This window comes from Tupaia chinensis, unplaced genomic scaffold, assembly GCF_000334495.1.
Source record: "Tupaia chinensis unplaced genomic scaffold, TupChi_1.0 Scaffold000094_1, whole genome shotgun sequence".
NCBI lineage: Eukaryota > Metazoa > Chordata > Mammalia > Scandentia > Tupaiidae > Tupaia > Tupaia belangeri.
Genome location: NW_006159556.1, coordinates 4208594 through 4228848, shown reverse-complemented (window position 1 = coordinate 4228848; position 20255 = coordinate 4208594). Strand labels below are relative to the sequence as shown.

The following is a 20255-nucleotide window of genomic DNA, read 5'->3' as shown; positions in this document are numbered from 1 at the left end:
AAGTCCCTAAGAAAGAGCTGGAGAAGAAGAGAGTGCGGCATGACCATCCTTCATGAGGGGGGTGGGGGTGCGGTGCTTTCTCACTTTCCATCTCTCTTTCTCCCTCTGTCTCCATTCAGCAAGTGCTGAGTCAAATTAAAACAAAAAGCACTCCCTGTAAATTATAAATTTTTGTTTTGTTTTTCAAGAATCTGAAATACAAGAAGATGACATTTATGATGATCCTCAAGAAGCTGAAGTTATTCAGTCTCTGCTGGATGTCGTAGACGAGGAAGCCCAGAACCTTTTACACCAAAATAATGTGGCAGGAGAGACCTGTGTTGCGGGTGGGTGAACCAGATTAATAAACTGATACACTTAGAAATACTAGGATATCTTCTAGGGAATATTTTTTGAGCAAATGCAAAATAAATTAGCATCTTCCTATATTCTCCATTGGTGCAAAATATCAGAAATAAAGTAGAATTTATTATCAACTGGGTTTTTTGTTCCCATACTGGCGGGTGAGTTGGTGAGATCTCAAAACATATAATTAACATCATTGCTTTTACTTTTAGAAATGTTAGTTCAAATATTTAACCCAATTGATAGTAGGCCATTCTTTTTTCTTTTACAATGGTTTGTTTAGTTTTTATTTATTTATTTATTTTAAATTTGACCAGAGAGAGAAAGAGTGCACACATGCAAGCAAGCATAGAAATGACAAAGCAAGTTGCCAGGCCTGGGACTCGAACTGTGATTGGCCATGTGGGAGTCCAGCACCTCTAACCACCAAGCCATCTGCTGGCCCCATTACTAAGCCATTCTTTTTTTCTTTTGGAGAGGTTTTTGCTATAGGGTGCATGCGCTCGCCAGACAGACAGAGAGAGACAGAGACACAAAAAGCGAGAAATCACCCCCCGGGGGGATGGTCACGCCGCAATCCCTTCTCCTCCATTCTCCTCTTGGGATCTTGGGCACACATGCACACACGCCCAGCGTGAGTTTAAGCCACCAGTTCCGGGACTCGAACCGTGGTCGACTACATGGGAGTCCAGCAACATAGCCATTACGCTAACTGCTGGTCCCACTAAGCCATTCTTAATGCATTGCAATTTTAGTAGATAAGTTTAACCAAAAATTTTATACTGACATGTCCCATAATGTTTATACCTAACTGTTTTAGTTAGAACATTGAAACCATTAGGATAGGGGTCCATTCATGCCTTCTTTGAAGGTAAATGAAAGCTTTTCTGCTGCTCATGTTTCTATTCCAGACACATTAAGGACAAATGGCAAGTTATCAGAAGAGCGAGCAGAGGACACAGACTGTGATGGTTCACCTTTACCTGAGGATTTCACTGAGGTAAGATTATACCTGCATAACCAGCCAAGGATGCTATACCTTGGTAGATTTCTGTTTAACTCAGAAGATGAAATAATAAGAGCTTGTTGCTTTTTCACTGGAAAATTACATTGAGGGGAAAACAGGTTAATGTAATTTGTTACATTAAAGTGCCGTCCTGTCCCAGTGAAAGAATCACTATTCAGATGCCTCAGATTTAGAAGAAGAAGGAAAAAGAGGAAGAATTAGCTTTCAAAATGTAATGGCAGGCTTTTCAAATTCTTATGGAAAAACTAAAATTGGATCTCTGGGACATTGAGTTCAGAAAAAGCATGAAATAGTTAATGTTCCTCAAACTCAGCATCATCTTTATTTATATAAACCTGATCTTGCTCAGTGTTTAGAGTAATTCCCTCACTATCCTTAGCTTTCCTACGTCACATCTTTAAAACTGTCAAAACAATGCTGTTTTAACAGTTACTATGCATGCATGTGCTCACACAATCTTATATACACATGATTGTTCATTAAACATTTATAAATCATTAATGTGTGTGTGTGTGGGTATGTGTGTGTGTAGAAGCTTATATTGTTGAGTAGATATTTTTCTTTTCTTTTTTGGGAGAGATTTTTGCTGTAGGGTGCGTGCACTCGCCTGAAAGAAAGACACAGAGACAGAAAGCAAGAAATCACCCCCCCAGGGAGGATGGTCACGCTGCAATCCTTTCTCCTCCATTCTCCTCTCGGGATCTTGGGCATACACACACACGCACCCAGCATGACTTTAAGCCACCAGGTCTGGGACTCAAACTACATGGGAGTCCAGCAACATAGCCATTACGCTTACTGCTGGTCCCAAGTACATATTTCTTAATCTAGAAAAGTTATTATACAAATATTGGATATTTCAAGATGCAGCATTCTCTAGTGAGTTTATTTAAGATGTTCTTTCACATCATCAGAATATTAAGAATTATAACAATAGACTCCTTGAAAAAGGTTTTCTGTGCTAGCTCTGAGGCCTAGTGGGTAGGGAGCTGGATCCCACATGTTCAACCGTGCAGTTTGAGTCCCAGACCCAGCAGCTTGAGAAACACGCTGGTACATGTGCCTGTGTGTCCAAAATCCTAAGAGGAGAGTGGAAAAGAAGTGATTGTGGTATGGCCATTCCCATGTGGGGTTGATTTCTCACTTTCCCTCTCACTGTCTCTCTCAATGGCAAGCACACACTCTATGGCAAAAACCTTTAAAAAATTTTTTAGTAGTTTCAAATGTGTCATCTTGCCTTTTTTATTATCAGAAATTAATCAGTTCACATGAGGAATACAGTGTTTCACAGATCCAATAACCATAGCAGGCACAATCTGTTACAATTACGAAGAGATGTCAACTCGTATTCCTAAATTGTTAGTAAATTATATACGTCAATCTTTATCAGGACAGAGTATTTTTAAAAATGAGAAATTTCTTTTGTTTTAAGGCCCCTGACTACTTCTGCAATCTCCCCTTCACTCAATAAACTTCAAATCCATGAGTCTTTTTTTTTTTTTTTTGAGAGGTTTTTGCTATAGCGCTCGCCAGCCAGACAGACATAGACGGAGAGACAGAAAGCAAGAAATCATCCCCCAAAGGGGATGGCCACGCCACAATCCCTTCTCCTCCATTCTCCTCTCAGGATTTTGGGCACGCACACACATGCACCCAGCATGAGTTTTAAGCCACCGGGTCCGGGACTCGAACCGCGGTCAACTACATGGGAGTCCAGCAACATAGCCATTACACTAACTGCTGGTCCCAAATCCATGAGTCTTTTTTTCAAGCTCTTTAAATTTGTTGATCTCTTCTTCCCATAGAGTTGAGGAGTACTTTCTCACTTTCTCTCTCCCTGTTGCCCCATCCCTCGTGAGTGTATGCTCCTTCTTGCAAATTTGAAAAAAAAAATAAAAAGATGAAAAGCCAAGATGGATATGAACATAGATAAGTGGAACCAGCAAAAACTGTTAAGCCACTGAAGACACCTAAGTCATTGATTGGAGCATATTAATTGAATGTCATATGTGTCTTTCTAATATGAGGATAAACAATGATAGTAAAATATGAAATCGAATCATAGAAAAAATTAAACATGAAATCGATTGGGTTTTTTTTACAAATGGGCTAATTTTATTTTGATTTATTTTTATTGCAGTCTGCCAAAGTGAATGGCTGTGAAGAATATTGTGAAGAAAGATTAAAAAGTGAAAGGTGAGATCATTTTTGAAAATGTCTATAATGTTTCTATTCTTTTTGAAAAAAATGCTCTGAAGATTTCCATTTGTTTCCCAATAAAATGAAATTATTGAGTAAATTATGAAACAATAGTTGAATATCAAGAATGCTTTAAATTCTTTTTGTCATAAAGAGGTTCTAGTGACTTGTGAAAGTATGTTTATTTTATCATTGCTCAAAAAAAACCCAATAATCTCTTAACTGTGACATTCCCAAAGGAAATGTCAACAGTGATGATAATGACTGCCTTCTTCTGCTAGGATGATAGTAATTTTTTTTTTTACTTTTTTCTATTTTTCCCAAATTTTTAATTTTCATTCATGAAAAAAGGAAAACAAAGAGATAAGGAACTGGGACCAGCAGTTAGCATAATGGCTATGTTGCTGAACTCCCATGTAACTGATCGCGGTTTGAGTCCCAGACCCAGTGGCTTAAACTCACACCAGGCCCGTGTGCATGCGTGCCCAAGATCCCAAGAGGAGAATGGGGGAGAAGGGATTGTGGCATGGCCATCCTCCCTGGGCGGCGATTTCTCACTTTCTATCTCTCTGTGTCTGTCTTTCTTGCGAATGCACGCGCCCTATAGCAAAAGCCTCTCCAAAAATAAAAGGGATAAGGAACTTCTTATAACACCACAAAAAATTTATTTTTGAAAACAATTTGTAATAGAAAATAAGATTTTTTTTGGTAACACTGTATATCAGGGAAAGGTTATGTATATTGTTGGTCAACAAAGTGACTGCACATAAATTTCACTTCATATTAGACGATAATCAGATGGTCAAAGGAGCTATTTACATTTTCCCAGAAAGGAAAATTGAGAGTGAATTTTTGACCAAGGTAGATAAACGGATATATATTATTAATGGAGAAATAAATACAGTTTTATTTCTTATAATTAACAAATATCCAAAAAGGAAGGTATCAGCAAATAGGCATCTCTTATACTTTGGGCAATGAGAGAGGGAGGAAAAAGGAAACATAAAGTACTGCAGTCTCTTTGGTGGGCGATTGGAAACACTATTAAACTGAAAAAACTTTTACATATTACTAGTTCTTGGATGCACTTTTTTGTTTTAACATCTCTAAACACACGAAGGGCCATACAATTATAATGATCGATGTTATACAATCTGTGCCTAAGAACGATGAAGGTCATAAAAATTGTTGCTTCTTTTCAGCAGCTGCCCACTATCACATCGTATGCACATACCTTAATTTGTTTAAAGAAATCTCTACTGGTGAGCTAAGTCATTTGCTATAGCTGAAAGTTAGAAAGACACTGCCGTGTCTGGGAACTCAGTATAATGGAACTCAGTACTAGTTCTAGGAATGTATAGCAGGAACCATCCCTAGTGAGGTGGATGCTAGAAAAAAGAAACTAAGTAGGAGAATAGTATTTAGTGCTAAGCCAAAATGAAAAAGGGTCATATAAGAGCTTGGATACACTTTTCACTTTCTGATACTTGGAGCGACAAAGCAGAGTTCTTTTGTCTGATGACAGTAATAGACCATTAAAGTAGGACAAGGACTGACATTCCAAAAATGTCAGTAACAGGGCAGCAATTAAGCTGCGTTTATGGTGGATGATTTCCTCTGTTCCAGTGGAAGCACAATTGCAGTCACTCCTCTGCAGTGAAGGATAGAAACAAAGCCACCACCTTCTCCATCCTCAAAGAGACTCCTTCAGCCAGAGGTTCAAAGACTTGGGATCTAGTTGCGGATAAATTTTAAACTGTATTAAATGGTTCTACATCTCAGTTCAATTTACATTTACCAATAAGTGCTAAGAATTATGGGGCCCAGTTGGTGGCACAGTGGTAATGAACTGGGTCATGTGGGAAAGTTCCTGGGTTCCTGTCCTGAAATGTCTCTGAGCATGCGTGCCAGCGATCTGGACCAGCCGGAGTTGGGGGTGGGTCATGGCATGAGGACCCTATTGAAGGTGCCTGTCTCTCTTGCTCTCTGCCTCTCTCTTTCTCATGGAAGAAAAAAAAAAGAACTATGTTTTTATTATTATTATTATTAAACAATCTATTTCAAAATACTATAATAATTGTTGAGAAGAAATAAGTGGTTCAGGGCCATAATATTTAAGTTTTTTGGGGAGGCAAAAAATGAAGAAAATACTACAAATGTGTTCTGTAGTTCTAGCTTAATTCCGAAGTCACAAGAAAGGAAGACTGATGGTGACGAGGTAACGTGGGGGAGTGGAGAACTGCCAATACAGACGATAGACCATGAGGATCCTGATAAAGGCAAGAATTTTACTAGCAGTTTTTCCTCTGAAAACAATGAATAGAAAAAAATATGTGTTTAAAAATAACAGCCTTCAAAATATATAGATGTCATTTCACCATATGTCTATATCATTTGGCTTCATACGTAAAGTTAATCACATTGACAAACAGCAACATTTATTTATATAACCAGATTATTCATGCAGTGGTTGCCATAAACTCTCAGCGGCTAGGAGGAACAAAATGCACATAACTGTATATGTACTTTAAATACTACAAAGTCACGATCTTGCCATTCTCGAATGGCACGAGCACTTTTTATTTATAGTAAAATAGGTGAATAGCTGAAAGGTAGAGAATTATTATTACCCTTGAATCCCAACCTCATCTTTTGAGAACTAGATTCAATTGGTCTGTCCTACTAATACTGCCTTTCCATTGGACAACTGAAGAAGTAGAAAAATGAGCTTTTAGCCAGTGTTTCAGTTCTCTTACATAAGGAAATATTTTACTGATGCCTTCAGAGAACATGGTTTACCATTTGAAGTTTTAGTTTTTTAGACAAAATTAACAAAGTGAATATGTGTTTGTCTTAGGCAGATTGTTGGTGTGCATACAGTTCTGTGGACTCCAGTAACCCAGGTTCAGCCATCCACTATCTTCAGCTCCCACGATCTTCACTCTTGTTTCTGTAAAATGCAGTTATTTCAGGGCCAACAGGTGGCATTGTGATTAAGGCTCTGGATTCCTACATGGCCGACCATAACAGGACCAGATAACATTTTCCTTATTGAAACAGTGCCAGTCGAGTCAAGAGAAGCAAAAAGAAACCATGTAAACTCCTTTAGATGCTGTCATTTATTTAGAGCCCTAAGAACTGAGTAGACAGGTGTTTCCTTAAAAGTTGGCTACAAGAGACTTGCTATGGCAAATACCTGTCTGTGGTGACTGTAATAATCAGCCTAGCTACTAATTCTATTGCCTTATTAATTCTCCTAGTTAAAGACTCTTCCTTTTGTAAAAAATAAATGAGGCAAGAATAGGCTCAAATTAGTTCACTTATTGGTTAAATTGGTACTGAAAATGTTTTTTCAAAGTATCTATTGCTGTCTTCCTGTTAGATCATCCCTTTTTGACCAACGAGGAGATTGCTGCACTCCCTGTGGTGAAAGTACTTCCCTCTGGCAAGTACTCTGGATCCAAGTTGAAATCAGTCATTCGAATGTTGCGGGGTTTGCTAGATCAAGGAATTCCTTCTAAGGAGCTGGAGGTAAATTACTTCTGCCAATGTTTTTTCCCCAAAGTGTATATATTGATTTTAAGAAAAAATATGTCTACTAGACCAAAGTTAGGAGTAATTTGGAAAATTTGAAAGCAGCTATTATTTCCCAATTCTACCTGTAGTTAACTATTCTCAACTATAAAAGCACCATCTTATATCTAGCAAATAATTCATTTTTCTAACTAGAATCCTGATGGCATTGATTAAAAAGTATCACATTAGCTACTTGGAGCCCAATGAATTTCTCTAAATATATTCTCCCTGCCTCATATGTAAGGATAAAAAATATGAATTAGAGAAGAAAGAGTCAAGTATCAAATCCAACCATCCACTAAACCACTTAATTCTTCAAGAACAGCAGGTTGCAATTTAATCCAGCTCACGAATGTGCACCCAGTTCACAGCAGCCATGGCTCAGAGCTCTTGCTCCTGTGGTCTCATGGTACATCCATGATCATCGTGACACAGAGAAGAAATGTAGCACGCTGTGGTTTGGGGTTGACATCATTTCTCTCCCTCAAACTATCAGCCACCTCCTGAGCTACGTAGCCACTCAAAGAAGCTAATTTTACCAAGAGCTTTTGCTGTATGTTCATTACTTTGTATATACATCTCAAAACGTTAATTCCATTATATATTGGGTTGTCAGAAAAGTCATGATGTATTTTTCTATGCAAAACTGCATCATGACTTTTCCGACAACCCAATAGATTTGGAACTGTAGCTCACAGTAATTAAGGTGAACCAACCCCTCCTTTCCCCAAATCTTGATTCTACAGAAATTATTTCTTTAAGGTCTCAGATTTCATTGTAACCATCAGAGACCTTCTACCACACCCTTAAAATGTAGATCTTCCTAGGTCAGGGTGGCTGGATTCCACATGACTGACTTTGTGGTCCAAGTCTCAGATCCAGTGGCTTGAAAAACACACCAGTATGTGTACATGTGTGTGCAAAATCCTGAGAGGAGAGAGAAATGGAGGAGAAGGGTCTGTAGTGTTACTATTCCCAATCAGGGGTGCTTTCTCACTTTTTCTCTATCTCTGCTAAGCACATGTGACTCTGGCAAAAATTTTTTTAAAAACATAGATCTTCACTTTTCTCTATTAGAGCAGCATATTAACTTTTGCTTATTAATTTCCAGGCATATGTTACAGTTTTGTTTGTTTACTGTTTTATTACCTCTTTCCTGCAACGGGCTATCACAGTGAGAGCCAGAATCCTGTCTTCTTGCTCACCACTGTATTCCATGCCTTGCATACAGTAGGCATTCATTTTATATGTTTTGAGTGAGTGAATTACTGAAAAGGAAAAGCTGACTTAAAACATAGGAATGGGCCCGCCCCATAGCACAGTGGTTAGGAGAGCTGGATCCCACATACACAGCAGTTAGAATCCTGACCCCAGTGGCTTGAAGAACATACTGGACCCATGTACATGTTTGCCCAAAATCCCGATGGGAAGGAAAAATGGAGAAAAAAGGATTGTAGCATAACCACACCCAATGAGGGGATGCTTTCTCTCTCTCTCTCTCTCTCTCTCTTCTCTCTCTTCTCTCTCTCTCCTCTCTCTCCTCTCTCTCTCTCTCTCTCTCTCTCGCCCATCACCCCCGCCTCCAGCAAGGGCCATAGACCCTCTGACAATTAAAAAGAAGAGAATACAGGACTATCTGACCACAACACTACCACATAGAATATTCTATGACCCGCAACAATGCTATCAAGAAATTGTGTTCTAGCTCATTACTTTAAGCTAAAGTTGTTTTATAAGTCATATTTTTTTCTCAAATAGAATTATACACATTTTCGTACTCAACCTAAAAGACACAAGCACTATCTCATAAGGTTAGTTGACTGCAGCATGTTCAATTTAAGATACTTGGCAGTAACACATTTCAACCCTGGTTTATCAAACCAGTGCTGATTTTAGGCCTAATTAGGAAATCTCTTACTTAACACTCAAAAGTCAGTCCTGACCAGCCAATTTTGCACCTTGCACATTTAAAGCATTTATAGTTATTACTGAACTGCTGCTTCTCTTAACATATTTAATATTATTTCCATTTTTTTGCTTACAGAATCTTCAAGAATTAAAACCTTTGGATCAGTGTCTAATTGGACAAACTAAGGAAAACAGAAAAAAGAACAGATATAAAAATATACTTCCTTGTAAGTTTTAATTTGACTTCACATGGAACGTGTGTTGAGAATAATTTGAAATTATTTAAAGCTATTATGGTAGTTTAATTTATCTATTTCTGAAATGAGCATGTACATATGGACACATTCGGAGATTTACATCAGAAGCGAATAAATTTAGGTATAGACTGAATTCTCTTTTAAATTATGTGTATTCTGAAAATCAGTGATAGTAATTTTAAATATTTGTTAAGATATTACTAGTTTTTTACTAGCACAGTATTAGAAATTAATGCCAAATAATTCATTTTAAATCTTAATTTTAATTTTATTGCTGTTGTTGTTGAGATTTTTGCCATAGAGCACCTGCGATTGCCAGAGAGACAGAGAATGGGACAGTGAGAAATCATGCTCCCAACAGGGATGGCCACAATGTATTCTCCCTTTTTTTTTCAGAGAGATTTTTGCTTTAAGGTGTGTGTGCTTGTCAGAATGTCAGAAAGAAACAGAGGGACAGAAAGTGAGAAATCACCCCCCAGGAGGTGATGACCAAGTCACAATCCCTTCTCTTCCATTCTACTCTCAGGATTTTGGGCACACACACACATGCACCCAGTGTGAGTGTTAAGTCACTAGGTCCAGGACTCGAACCACAGTTGACTATGTGGGAGGGAGTCCACTGGTGTAACCATTTATGCCATCTGCTGGTCCTGAAAATAAAAGCAATTATTATTACCTATTTATTGCCCACTTCACCAATTAACAATATGTTTTTTTAATTATGTATGATTATATCTGTATAGCCAAAATGTTAGCCTTTAGCAACTTCTAGTTATCGATAGCCACATTTATATATATGAGCACTTTGCATTAGAGTATATGATACACTGACTCTGTCTTTACCAGGAAATCCCAAGATAAATAACAAAACCAATAGTGACAGATAATGGGCTGAGTAATGGTGTGACTGAATTTTTCCACTCCAGATGGAAGGCACAAAATGCATTTACAAAAGCTTCCTATAAGAAAAATCTTAGATAGTATTCTTAAAATGGAGTAGATTATGACACAGCATAAACTATATAGGGGTTTTTTAGGCCAATAAAACCAAATGGCCAAATATCTCAGAATGAGACAAGCCATAGTCCAAAACTAATGAGCTGATTTATCTTTATGAAACAAATGACTATGTATGGACTAAGAGAAGTCAAGTAAAAAGAGCAATTGATGGAGGATTTTGGAACCTATTATTAAAAAATTTTAAGGGACCAGCAGTTAGCGTAATGGCTATGTTGCCGGACTCCATATAGTCGATTGCAGTTCAAGTCCCGGACCCGGTGGCTTAAAACTCACGCCGGGCGCATGTACATATGTGCCCAAGATCCCAAGAGGAGAATGGAGAAGGGATTGCAGCATGGCCATTCCCCCGGGGGGTGATTTCTCGTTGTCTCTCTGTCTCTGTCTGTCTGGTAAGCACACATGCCCTATAGCAAAAAGCTCTCCAAGAAAAAAAATATATGTTTTGACTATAAGAAATTATAATTACAAAGAGGACCAGCAGATGGTGTAATGGTTATGTCACTGGACTCCCACATTGTCAACCGTGGTTCAAGTCTTGGAACCTGTGGCTTAAACCTCACACTGGGCATGTGTGTGTGCATACCCAAAATCCCAAGAGGAGAATGGAGGAGAAGGGATTGCAGTGTGGCCATCTCCTCTGGGGAGAGATTTCTCGCTTTCTGTCTCTCTGGGAAGTGCATGTGCCCTATAGCCAAAATCTCTCTAATAAAAAAAAATTTAAAGAAGGTGGGAATAGCAGATGGTATAATGGTTACATCACTGGACTCCCACATAGTTAACCATGGTTCGAGTCCTGGACCCAGTGGCTTAAAACTTAAGCCAGGCTCAAGTGCATGCATACTCAGAATCCCAAGAGGAGAATGGAGGAACAGGGACTGAAGTGTGGCCATTCTGCCTGAGGAGTGATTTCTCACTTTCTGCCTCTCTGTGTATCTGGTGAGCACACATGCCCTATAGCAAAAATCTCTCTTTCAAAACAAAAACGTGAGGGACAAGCAGTTAGCGTAATGGCTATGTCGCTGAACTCCCATGTAGTAGACCACGGTTTGCGTCCCAGAGCCGGTGGCTTAAAAACTCATGCCGGGCGCGTGTGCATGTGTGCCCAAGATCCCAAGAGGAGAACGGAGAAGGGATTGTGGTGTGGCCATCCCCCCTGGGGGGTGATTTCTCACTTTCTGTCTCTATGTCTCTCTCTTTCTGGCGAGCGCACAAGCCCTATAGCAAAAACCTCTCCAAAAAAAATAATAAAGTGAAAAGAAATTATAATTACACAAATATAAGGAGCTATATGGCTAGAGAATAAAATGAGCTGCCCTTTTATTTATTGTGTTTATTGTTTTAACTGCCTATTTTTTATTTATTAATTAAAATATTAATATTTAATTTTTTCAGCGAGCAGGAGTTAATTATACCAAAATATTTACATTAAGTCCTTTAATAGCTATAATAATCTTTGTTCTATAAAAATGTTGGGGCACAGTGGTTAAGCACCACGGGCATAGGGAGCCAGATCCCACATGGCCAGCTGTGGTCCAAACCCCAACCCCCCACACTGGGCTTACATGCATAGTGTATACTCTAGTATGGGACATACCCGTAGTCCCAAAATCCTGATAAAATGAAAAAAGGGAGGAAAAAGGATTGCAGTGTGACCATATCCACTGGGGGTTGCTTTCCATCTTTCTTCCTCTGTGTGTGTATCTCTAATGAGCACAGTCTGGCAATATGAAATATATACATGGAAGCCAGCAGATGGCATAGTGGTTACATCACTGGCCAACTGAAATTCAAGTCCCAGACCTGGTGGCTTGAAAATCACGCTGGGCACATGTGCGTGCATGCCCAAAATTCCTAGAGAATAGAGGAGAAGGGATTGTGTCATGGCCATTCCTCCTGGGGGGTGATTTCTCATTTTTCCTCTCACTGTCTCTGTCTCTCTCTCTCTGGTGAATGAATGCACCCTAAGGCAAAGTAAAACCTCTTTAAAAAAAAATAATGTGTGTGTGTGTGTGTGTGTGATTTTGGCATTGTCATTCGGTATTGTCATTATCATTAAAATAATGATAAAGTACCAAATTCTTTTTGTTTCTCTAGTTATTAATCAAAAAGTTCTAAATGCTTTTATAATTTATGAATTTTCATTTATTCACCCAAATCTATACAACTATCAAATACCAAATTTTATGTCAGAAACTCATTGACATCTTAAACATAGTTGTAACATGAATGTGCAAGAAGAGTAAAATAATCTGACCATGCTACAAAGTAAAAATGTAATTTTATTATTTTTTTTAGAGAGAGATTTTTGCTATAAGGTACATGTGCTTGCTAGAGAGACAGAAAGCAAGAAATCACCCCCTGGGGAGCGATGGCCATGCCGCAATCCCTTCTCTTCTATTCTTCTTTCGGGATTTTGGACTTGCACACACACATGTCCGGCATGAGTTATAAGCCACCGAATCTGGGACTCAAATCATGGTCAGCCACTGCGAGTCCAATGGCATAACCATTATGCCATCTGCTGGTCCCATGAACAAAAATTTTATCAAAATATGTGTTTGCAATTTCATCTATGGTTACGAGGAATTTCTCATGATCTTTAGCTCACTCCATTTGTAAGACTCTTGTTTCAAAGCACATGAGATGGACGGCTCTGTTTTGTGTTGGGAATTCACAGATGATGCCACAAGGGTACCTCTTGGAGATGATGGTGGATATATCAATGCCAGCTTTATAAAGATACCAGTGGGGAGAGAAGAGTTCGTTTACATTGCCTGCCAAGGACCTCTCCCTACAACTGTGGGGGATTTCTGGCAGATGATTTGGGAACAAAAATCCACAGTAATAGCCATGATGACCCAAGAAGTAGAAGGAGAAAAAATCAAATGCCAGCGCTATTGGCCTAACATCCTCGGCACAACGACCATGGTCAATGACAGGCTTCGGCTGGCTCTCGAAAGGCTGCAGCAGCTGAAGGGCTTTGTGGTGAGGGCCATGACCCTAGAAGACATTCAGGTAAGTGAGTAGATCTTTCTGTTTAGTAAGGCTAGCTCCTAATTGGAGCCCAGCTTTCCATGATTGCACCAGTGCAATTATATCTGGATAAAAGCCGGTGATTTCCTGGTCCCCACTGCAATGGAACTAATGCCGCCTGTTCTTTTTTGTCTAGTTTAAATTTAAACACAACTCTTGTAATGAATTTTTCCAAGTAGTTTCTTCTAGTGTATACTGTGTTAAATGAAAATGAAAATGCAGGACTTTTAACACAATCATCCATCATCCTGTCCAAAATGGCACAGAAGCTACATGCTGAAAACTCGTTTTAAAAAAAATTGAAACCTTGGGACCAGCAGTTAACATAATGGCTATGTCTCTGGACTCCCATGTAGTCGACCGCGGTGCGAGTCCCGGACCCAGTGGCTTAAATTCACGCCAGGCGCGTGTGTGGGTGTGTGTGTGTGTGTGTGTGTCCAAGATCCTGAGAGGAGAATGGAGGAGAAGGGATTGCGGCGTGGCCATCCCCTCTGGGGGGTGATTTCTCGCTTTCTATCTCTCTGTCTCTGTCTGGCGGGTGCACGCGCCCTATAGCAAAAACCTCTCAAAAAAAAAAAAATGAAACCTTTAAATAGAACCATTAAAACGCTTTTAAAAGATCTTTAAGTAGAAAATATGTCCTCATAAAGACAAGTTAACGTACTTAGGTATACATGGACAATGGAGTATAAGCACGCCATTCAGCTCATTCCTGCCGCAGTCACCTCAGCCCTCAGTAAACTGAGCTCAGATTAGGTAGGTGTTCTTACCGTAAGTGAAGCTGCTGCCACTCCATCAGCTCCCACACTCACCTTCAATAGCCCTCCCTCAGTAAGCCTAGCTAGGTGTGAGGCACATGTTTCCTATTGGAGGTTACATTTTCTTTTAAAAAGAGAGTGATTTTTCTTTTATAGAAATAAAGCTAATCAATTCAAATCTTTTGGTGTCTATAAATATAGTCTGAGAATTTCCCTCATGATTTTTGATTTGTGACTTTACAAATAACTGAGGGTCATCCCTCTTTATTCATTCACACCAGTTTATGTATTACTTAGGCTGGCACAATCGTTCAGCAGTCCTCTAAAGTTTTGTTCATGTAATCCACACATTTATAGCGCCGAAGCCCTACTGTGGGCTCTGGGGATTCAGCAGTTAACACAAAAAGAAATTTCTGACCTCATAGAGCTTGGCGTCTAATGAGAGGGTGCTAGCGTTAATAGTACTGTGGGGGAGAAAGGGGAGAGGACAGTTGGTTGGGCAAGAACAGGAGACATGTTATAGTTTTCAACAGAGAATCGGGGGAGGCCTAAGAAGGTGGCATTTGGGAAAACTGTAGAGTTGAGTGAGCCATGAAGGGTTGCTTAAGAGAGAAAGCACTCCAGTCAGAAGGGCACGTGCAAAGGTCCGAGACCAAATGTGCCCCGTGTATTTTAAGGGCCACAGAGATGGGTATGGAGCTGAAGATAATGGCCGTGGGGGGAAGAGGAGATGATTGGATGTGAAGAAATAGGGCCATTGTATTTAGAGCTGTGAGGCTATTGAAGCAACTCTGACTTTTATCTACAATGAATTTGGAATGGGATCACCAAAAATGTTGCTATTCATATCAAAGTATAGTTTGTTTTTAGGCTTCCAGAAAGTAGTTTTTACCAATATTTTTAAATGTGGATCTAGCAACCTTCTTGATAAAGGCCCTTCATGTGTTCCTCAATAGAGTCTGTCTCTTATTTTTCCTTTGGTTTGATCCAATGAACAAGTCGAAAGTTGAAAGGATGAAATAATGTAACACGTTTTGTGTTATATGTGAATAGTGGAATATGGCATTATCTACGGATTCTGTTGTGCAATTTCAGACAGGAGAGGTACGGCACATTTCCCATCTGAATTTCACTGCCTGGCCGGACCATGACACGCCATCCCAGCCGGATGACCTGCTCACGTTCATCTCCTACATGAGGCACATCCATCGGTCGGGCCCCATCGTCACACACTGCAGCGCTGGCATTGGGCGGTCTGGGACTCTGATATGCATCGATGTGGTTCTGGGATTAATCGGTCAAGATCTTGATGTGAGTACAAGGCTGAATGAGTGTTTTCTCAGAAATAGTGATGGAATCTAATTTTTAAAATATTATTTATTTTTAGTTTTTTTGTCATAGTGCACCTGCACTTACTGGAAAGAGACAGAGAGAAGGAAAGCGAGAAATCACCCACTATGAGGGATGGCCATGCTGCAATCCCATCTCCTCCATTCTCCTCTCAGGATTTTGGGCATACATGTACATGCACCCAGTGTGATTTTTGAGCCACAAGGTCTGCCATGTGGGGGTCCAGCACCTTAAAAACCATGCCACTTGTAGCCCCCAGAATCTAATTTTTAATAATGCATTATGACCTTGAGATTTTTAAAAAATTTATCTGTTGATATGCCTTTATTTTCTTATTACATGGAGTTGTATCTTAGTAAACACTGTTATTCAAAACTACATAGGCTGTAATCAAAAAGAAATAATACTTCAAATGTGTATTTATTTACCAGGTCTTTTTTTAATAATTATTTTATTGATTTTGTTCATTATCATTTTTTTGACCAGTGATAGAAAGAGGAAGAGAGTAAAAGTAGGAAAGCAAGCTGCCAGGTCCAGGACTCGAACTGTGATCAGTCATTTGGGAGTCCAGTACCCTAACCACCACACTACCTGCCACCCTCATGCCAAGTCTTTTTTGTAAGCATGTGTTTAAAATAAGTCGCTTATGCAGGGACCAGCAGTTAGCATAATGGCTATGTCGCTAAACTCCCATGTAGTCGACTGCGGTTCGAGTCTTGGACCCGGTGGCTTAAACTCACACGGGGTATGTGTGTATGCGTGCCCAAGATCCCAAGAAGAGAATGGAGGAGAAAGGATTGCAGCATGGCTATCCCCCTAGGGGGTGATTTTTTTTCCATACCCCAGGGCGAGGCTTTCTCCCAGTCTGTTTTCCTCAGGCAAGTGCAGAAGGAAGGGAGGGAGATAGAGAGGAAGGGAGGAAGGTTGTGTATATACGCACACACACACACACACACACACACACACATATATATATAATATATATAGTGAGTATTATTAAGGCACTCTTTAGGGATAGAAATATTGAAGCACAAAAGAGAATATATTTTTGAAATGAAAAATATTTTATAAGAGGTCTTCAAAAATTCATGGAAAATTAGTATTATGAAAATAATCCGTATGTAGAGATTTCAAAAATGTTTGCACCAAAATAAATTCATACTTTAATTTCACTTTTTCTGATCTTGTTAAAGTCCCTTCATATTTTGTTGTTGCTATGGATGGAAAATGTATATTTTTGCTTTACAAACTAATGCTGAAAATCCATGCTGAAAATCCATCTCTAGACAGTTACAACCAATAAAAAGATTATTTCTATGAGATTTAATATCAAGTCAGCCCCAGCTCTGTGCACTGGGAACCAGATCCCACATGGCCAACTGAGGCTTAAATCCTAGCCCCAGTGATGTGGGAAACAGCCAAATAAGTATGTGTATGCCCGGTAACCTGATAATGGAGAAATGGAAAGGGTGGGGTGGGGGGGATTGTGGTGTGGCCACACCCCCTTGGGGGGATCCATGTTGTAACAGTAACATGTATCAGTATTTCATTCCTTTATTATGGCCAAATAATAGGCTATCATGGGACCAGCAGATGGCATAATGGTTATGTCACTGGACTCCCATGTAGTAAACTGTGGTTCAAGTCCCTGAACTCGGCAACTTAAAACCCATGCTGGGCATGTGTGCATGAGTGCCCAAATTCCCAAGAGGAGAATGGAGAAGGGATTGTGGTGTGGCCATGCCCCGGGGGGGGGGAGGGGCAATTTCTTGCTTTCTGTTTCTCTTTCTCTTTCTGTCTCTCCAGTGAGTACATGTTCCCTATAGCAAAAATCTGTCTCGGGGGCCAGCAGGTGGCATGGTGGTTAGGGGCACTGGATTCCCACATGGCTGACCAAGGACCTGGCAGCTTGCTTTCTCACTTTCCCTTTCTCTGGTCAAATTTAAAAAAATAATAATAACAAATGGAATTAAATAAATAAATAATTCTCTAAAAACTCTGTCTCAAAAAAATGCTAGAATATCTTACTATATGTAGTATATAAAATAATTAAAATCATGCCTTTGAAAGGATTTTAGTTTAAGTTGTTCTATCTTGCACTTCAGGCATTATTATGACTATTCTAATAATTTAAGTAGGATAAAACCAGTCTATTTCTCCCTTGTTTCAAACTTAACTGTCAGCTAAAATGAAAAGGTCTGGAATTTTATTCTGAAAAGCAAAGTATAGGATGATATTGGATTGTCAGAAAAGTCATGATGTATTTTTGCCTAGAAAAACGTAGCAAAATACATCATGCTTTTTCCGACATTCAATAGTTTACATTGTTTTTTTATTGGGGGAGGAGGGTTAAATGTAATATTAGAAATTAGTCAAATTTCAGGAGAAGGAGAATTTTGGTTAGGAATTTTCAAACAGAATAGCCTTCCTAATTCTTTGAAAGATCAAAAGCAAAAATGCCAAATGAGGAATAAGTCATTTTACCAAGTTATTTTGTCCAGGACAGTTTCCCAAAACCACTAGAAGGGGAAGAAGAATGGGGTAGAGAAGCCACCCCTCTGTGCTCTTTCTGGGGTTCGAATTCAGTCACCCTTTTATCTAACATGCACTGTTTCCTCGTGCAGTTCGACATCTCTGACTTAGTGCGATGCATGAGACTACAAAGACATGGGATGGTGCAGACAGAGGTGAGTCTCATGAGGATTTTGGTAAAGATTATATATTAAGGGCCAGCCAGATGGCATGGTGGTTGGGGCGCTGGATCCCACATGGCCTACTGTGCAGTTCAAGTCCCCAACCCGAGGCCAAAATCCCGATAAGAGAGCAGAAAAGGGATTGTGGTTTGGCCATCTTCTAGGGGATGATTTCTCACTTTCTCTCTCTCTCCCTCTCTGTCTCTGGTGAACACACACACCCTATAGCAAACTTAAAAAAAAAGAAAAAGCAGGCCCAGCTTTGTCTCTGGACTCCCATGTAGTCCACTGTGGTTCAAGTCCCAGACCTGGTGGCTTAAACTCATGGCAGGTGTGTGTGTGTGCATGCCCAAAATCCCAAGAGAATGGAGGAGAAGGGATTGCAGTGCGGCCATCTCCCCTAGAGGGTGATTTCTTGCTTTCTGTCAGTTTGTCTCTATCTGTCTTTCTGGTGAGCACACACACCATATGGCAAAAACTTCTCCAAAAAAAAGAAAAAGAAAACAATTATATATTTAAAGTTCTATTAAACCATTTCTCCTTTTTGAGGGTTCCTGCATTGCAGTGTAAAACCCAACATTTATTGTAGCGAGGGGCATTCTCTTCAGCATCAGGGCTGATTCAGAAAAAAGTTAAAATATTTCTAGTCTGCCTTTTTAAAGTGTTGTCTCTTATTTTAAAAAATAAGAAAATGCAATATCTACACTGAATCCTTTCCAGAATGTGCGACTGCTCAGTGCTGACTGGGAATGCAGCAAGGCCGAAGGAGGCTGCTCGGCTTAGGGAAGGGCTCTGCGGGAGGCGGCGTGCGTGGGTTGCAGCATCTGTCCTGTTTGGGTCATTTTCATGACTTTTACCTGAAAGCAAATAATGGTTACTGGGAGCGCATTATTTAGAGCGTCCATCTACACTGGATAACGCCACTATCCTTTTTGTTTATATTGGGGACAGATACATTTTAATATATCTATAGATTCACATTTCTCAGCCTCTTCAAATGTACAAGTTTACTATCTTTAAAATTGGAATTTGCTGGAGCCAGCAGATGGCATAGCGGTTACATCGCTAGACTCCCACATGGCTGACTGCAGTTCTAGTCCCAGACCTGGTGTCTTGAAACACACCAGGCAAGTGTGCATATGTGTCTAAGACCCCAGGAGGAAAATGGAGGAGAAGGAATTGTGGCATGGCCATCCCCCTGGGGGGTGATTTCTTACCCCCTCACTGTCTCTGCTCTCTCTATCTGGCAAGTACACATGCCCTAAGACAAAAACCTATAAACCCTTCTCCTCACAGGATTTTGGGCACGCACGTACATACACCTGGCATGATTTTTAAGCCACTGTAGTCAGCCACATGGCAGTTTGGCACCTTAACCACCACATTACCTGCTGGCTCCTAGAGAATATTATTTTGAATAGTGTTTTAGGTATTAATTTTCTGGTATTTGAAACATCAAGATGAGGTCTATAAATCAAAAAGAAATTTTGTAGGAAGGTTATTTTTCCTTTAAATATTATTGGAGCACAAAAAAAGAGAAGTGCCCACCAGTCACAGAGAATTTCACTTCCCACTCTGGGGTAGTTCCACCTCCACCTTGAAGGCCTTTTTCCTCATTTTGTCATTCAGTTTCTAGTTTTATCATTTTTAATTGAATTATAGTTTTACAATTCTTACCTTGCTCCTTACATTCAATATTCTTTTTTGAATTATTTTCTTTAATTTTGTTTATTGTTTTAAAAATTATTTTATTTTATTTTACTCATCATCATCATTACTATTATTATTTAATTTGAACAGAGAGAGAGAGAGGGAAAGTGAGAAAATAAATCACCAGGTTTAGGTGAGAAAATAAATCACCAGGTTTAGGACTTGAACCATGGTTGACCATGTGGGAATCCAGCATGCCTTAACCACCATGCTACCTGCTAGCCCCTATTATTATTATTTTTTTAATTTGACAAGAGAGAGAGAAAATGAGAAAGCAAGATGCAGAGTCCAGGACTCTAACAGTGGTTGGCCATGCGTGAGTCCAGCGCCATAACCACCACACCACCCACTAGCCCAGCACTCAATATGCTAACAAACT

General features: G+C 39.6%; 1 protein-coding gene across 9 annotated transcripts in view; it reads left to right on the top strand.

Moving 5' to 3' along the window:
* Window positions 1-20255, top strand: part of PTPN13 (protein tyrosine phosphatase non-receptor type 13) — a 217226-nt gene that overhangs the window by 196156 nt on the left and 815 nt on the right. For all 9 annotated transcript variants that reach the window (XM_027769869.1, XM_027769867.1, XM_027769870.1 and 6 more), the window contains 9 exons: window positions 189-326; window positions 1257-1345; window positions 3513-3568; window positions 5741-5850; window positions 6954-7102; window positions 9192-9282; window positions 13010-13347; window positions 15219-15434; window positions 18098-18160. In XM_027769869.1, coding sequence (XP_027625670.1) covers window positions 189-326; window positions 1257-1345; window positions 3513-3568; window positions 5741-5850; window positions 6954-7102; window positions 9192-9282; window positions 13010-13347; window positions 15219-15434; window positions 18098-18160 — 1250 coding nt within the window. The remainder of the gene's footprint in view (window positions 1-188; window positions 327-1256; window positions 1346-3512; window positions 3569-5740; window positions 5851-6953; window positions 7103-9191; window positions 9283-13009; window positions 13348-15218; window positions 15435-18097; window positions 18161-20255) is intronic.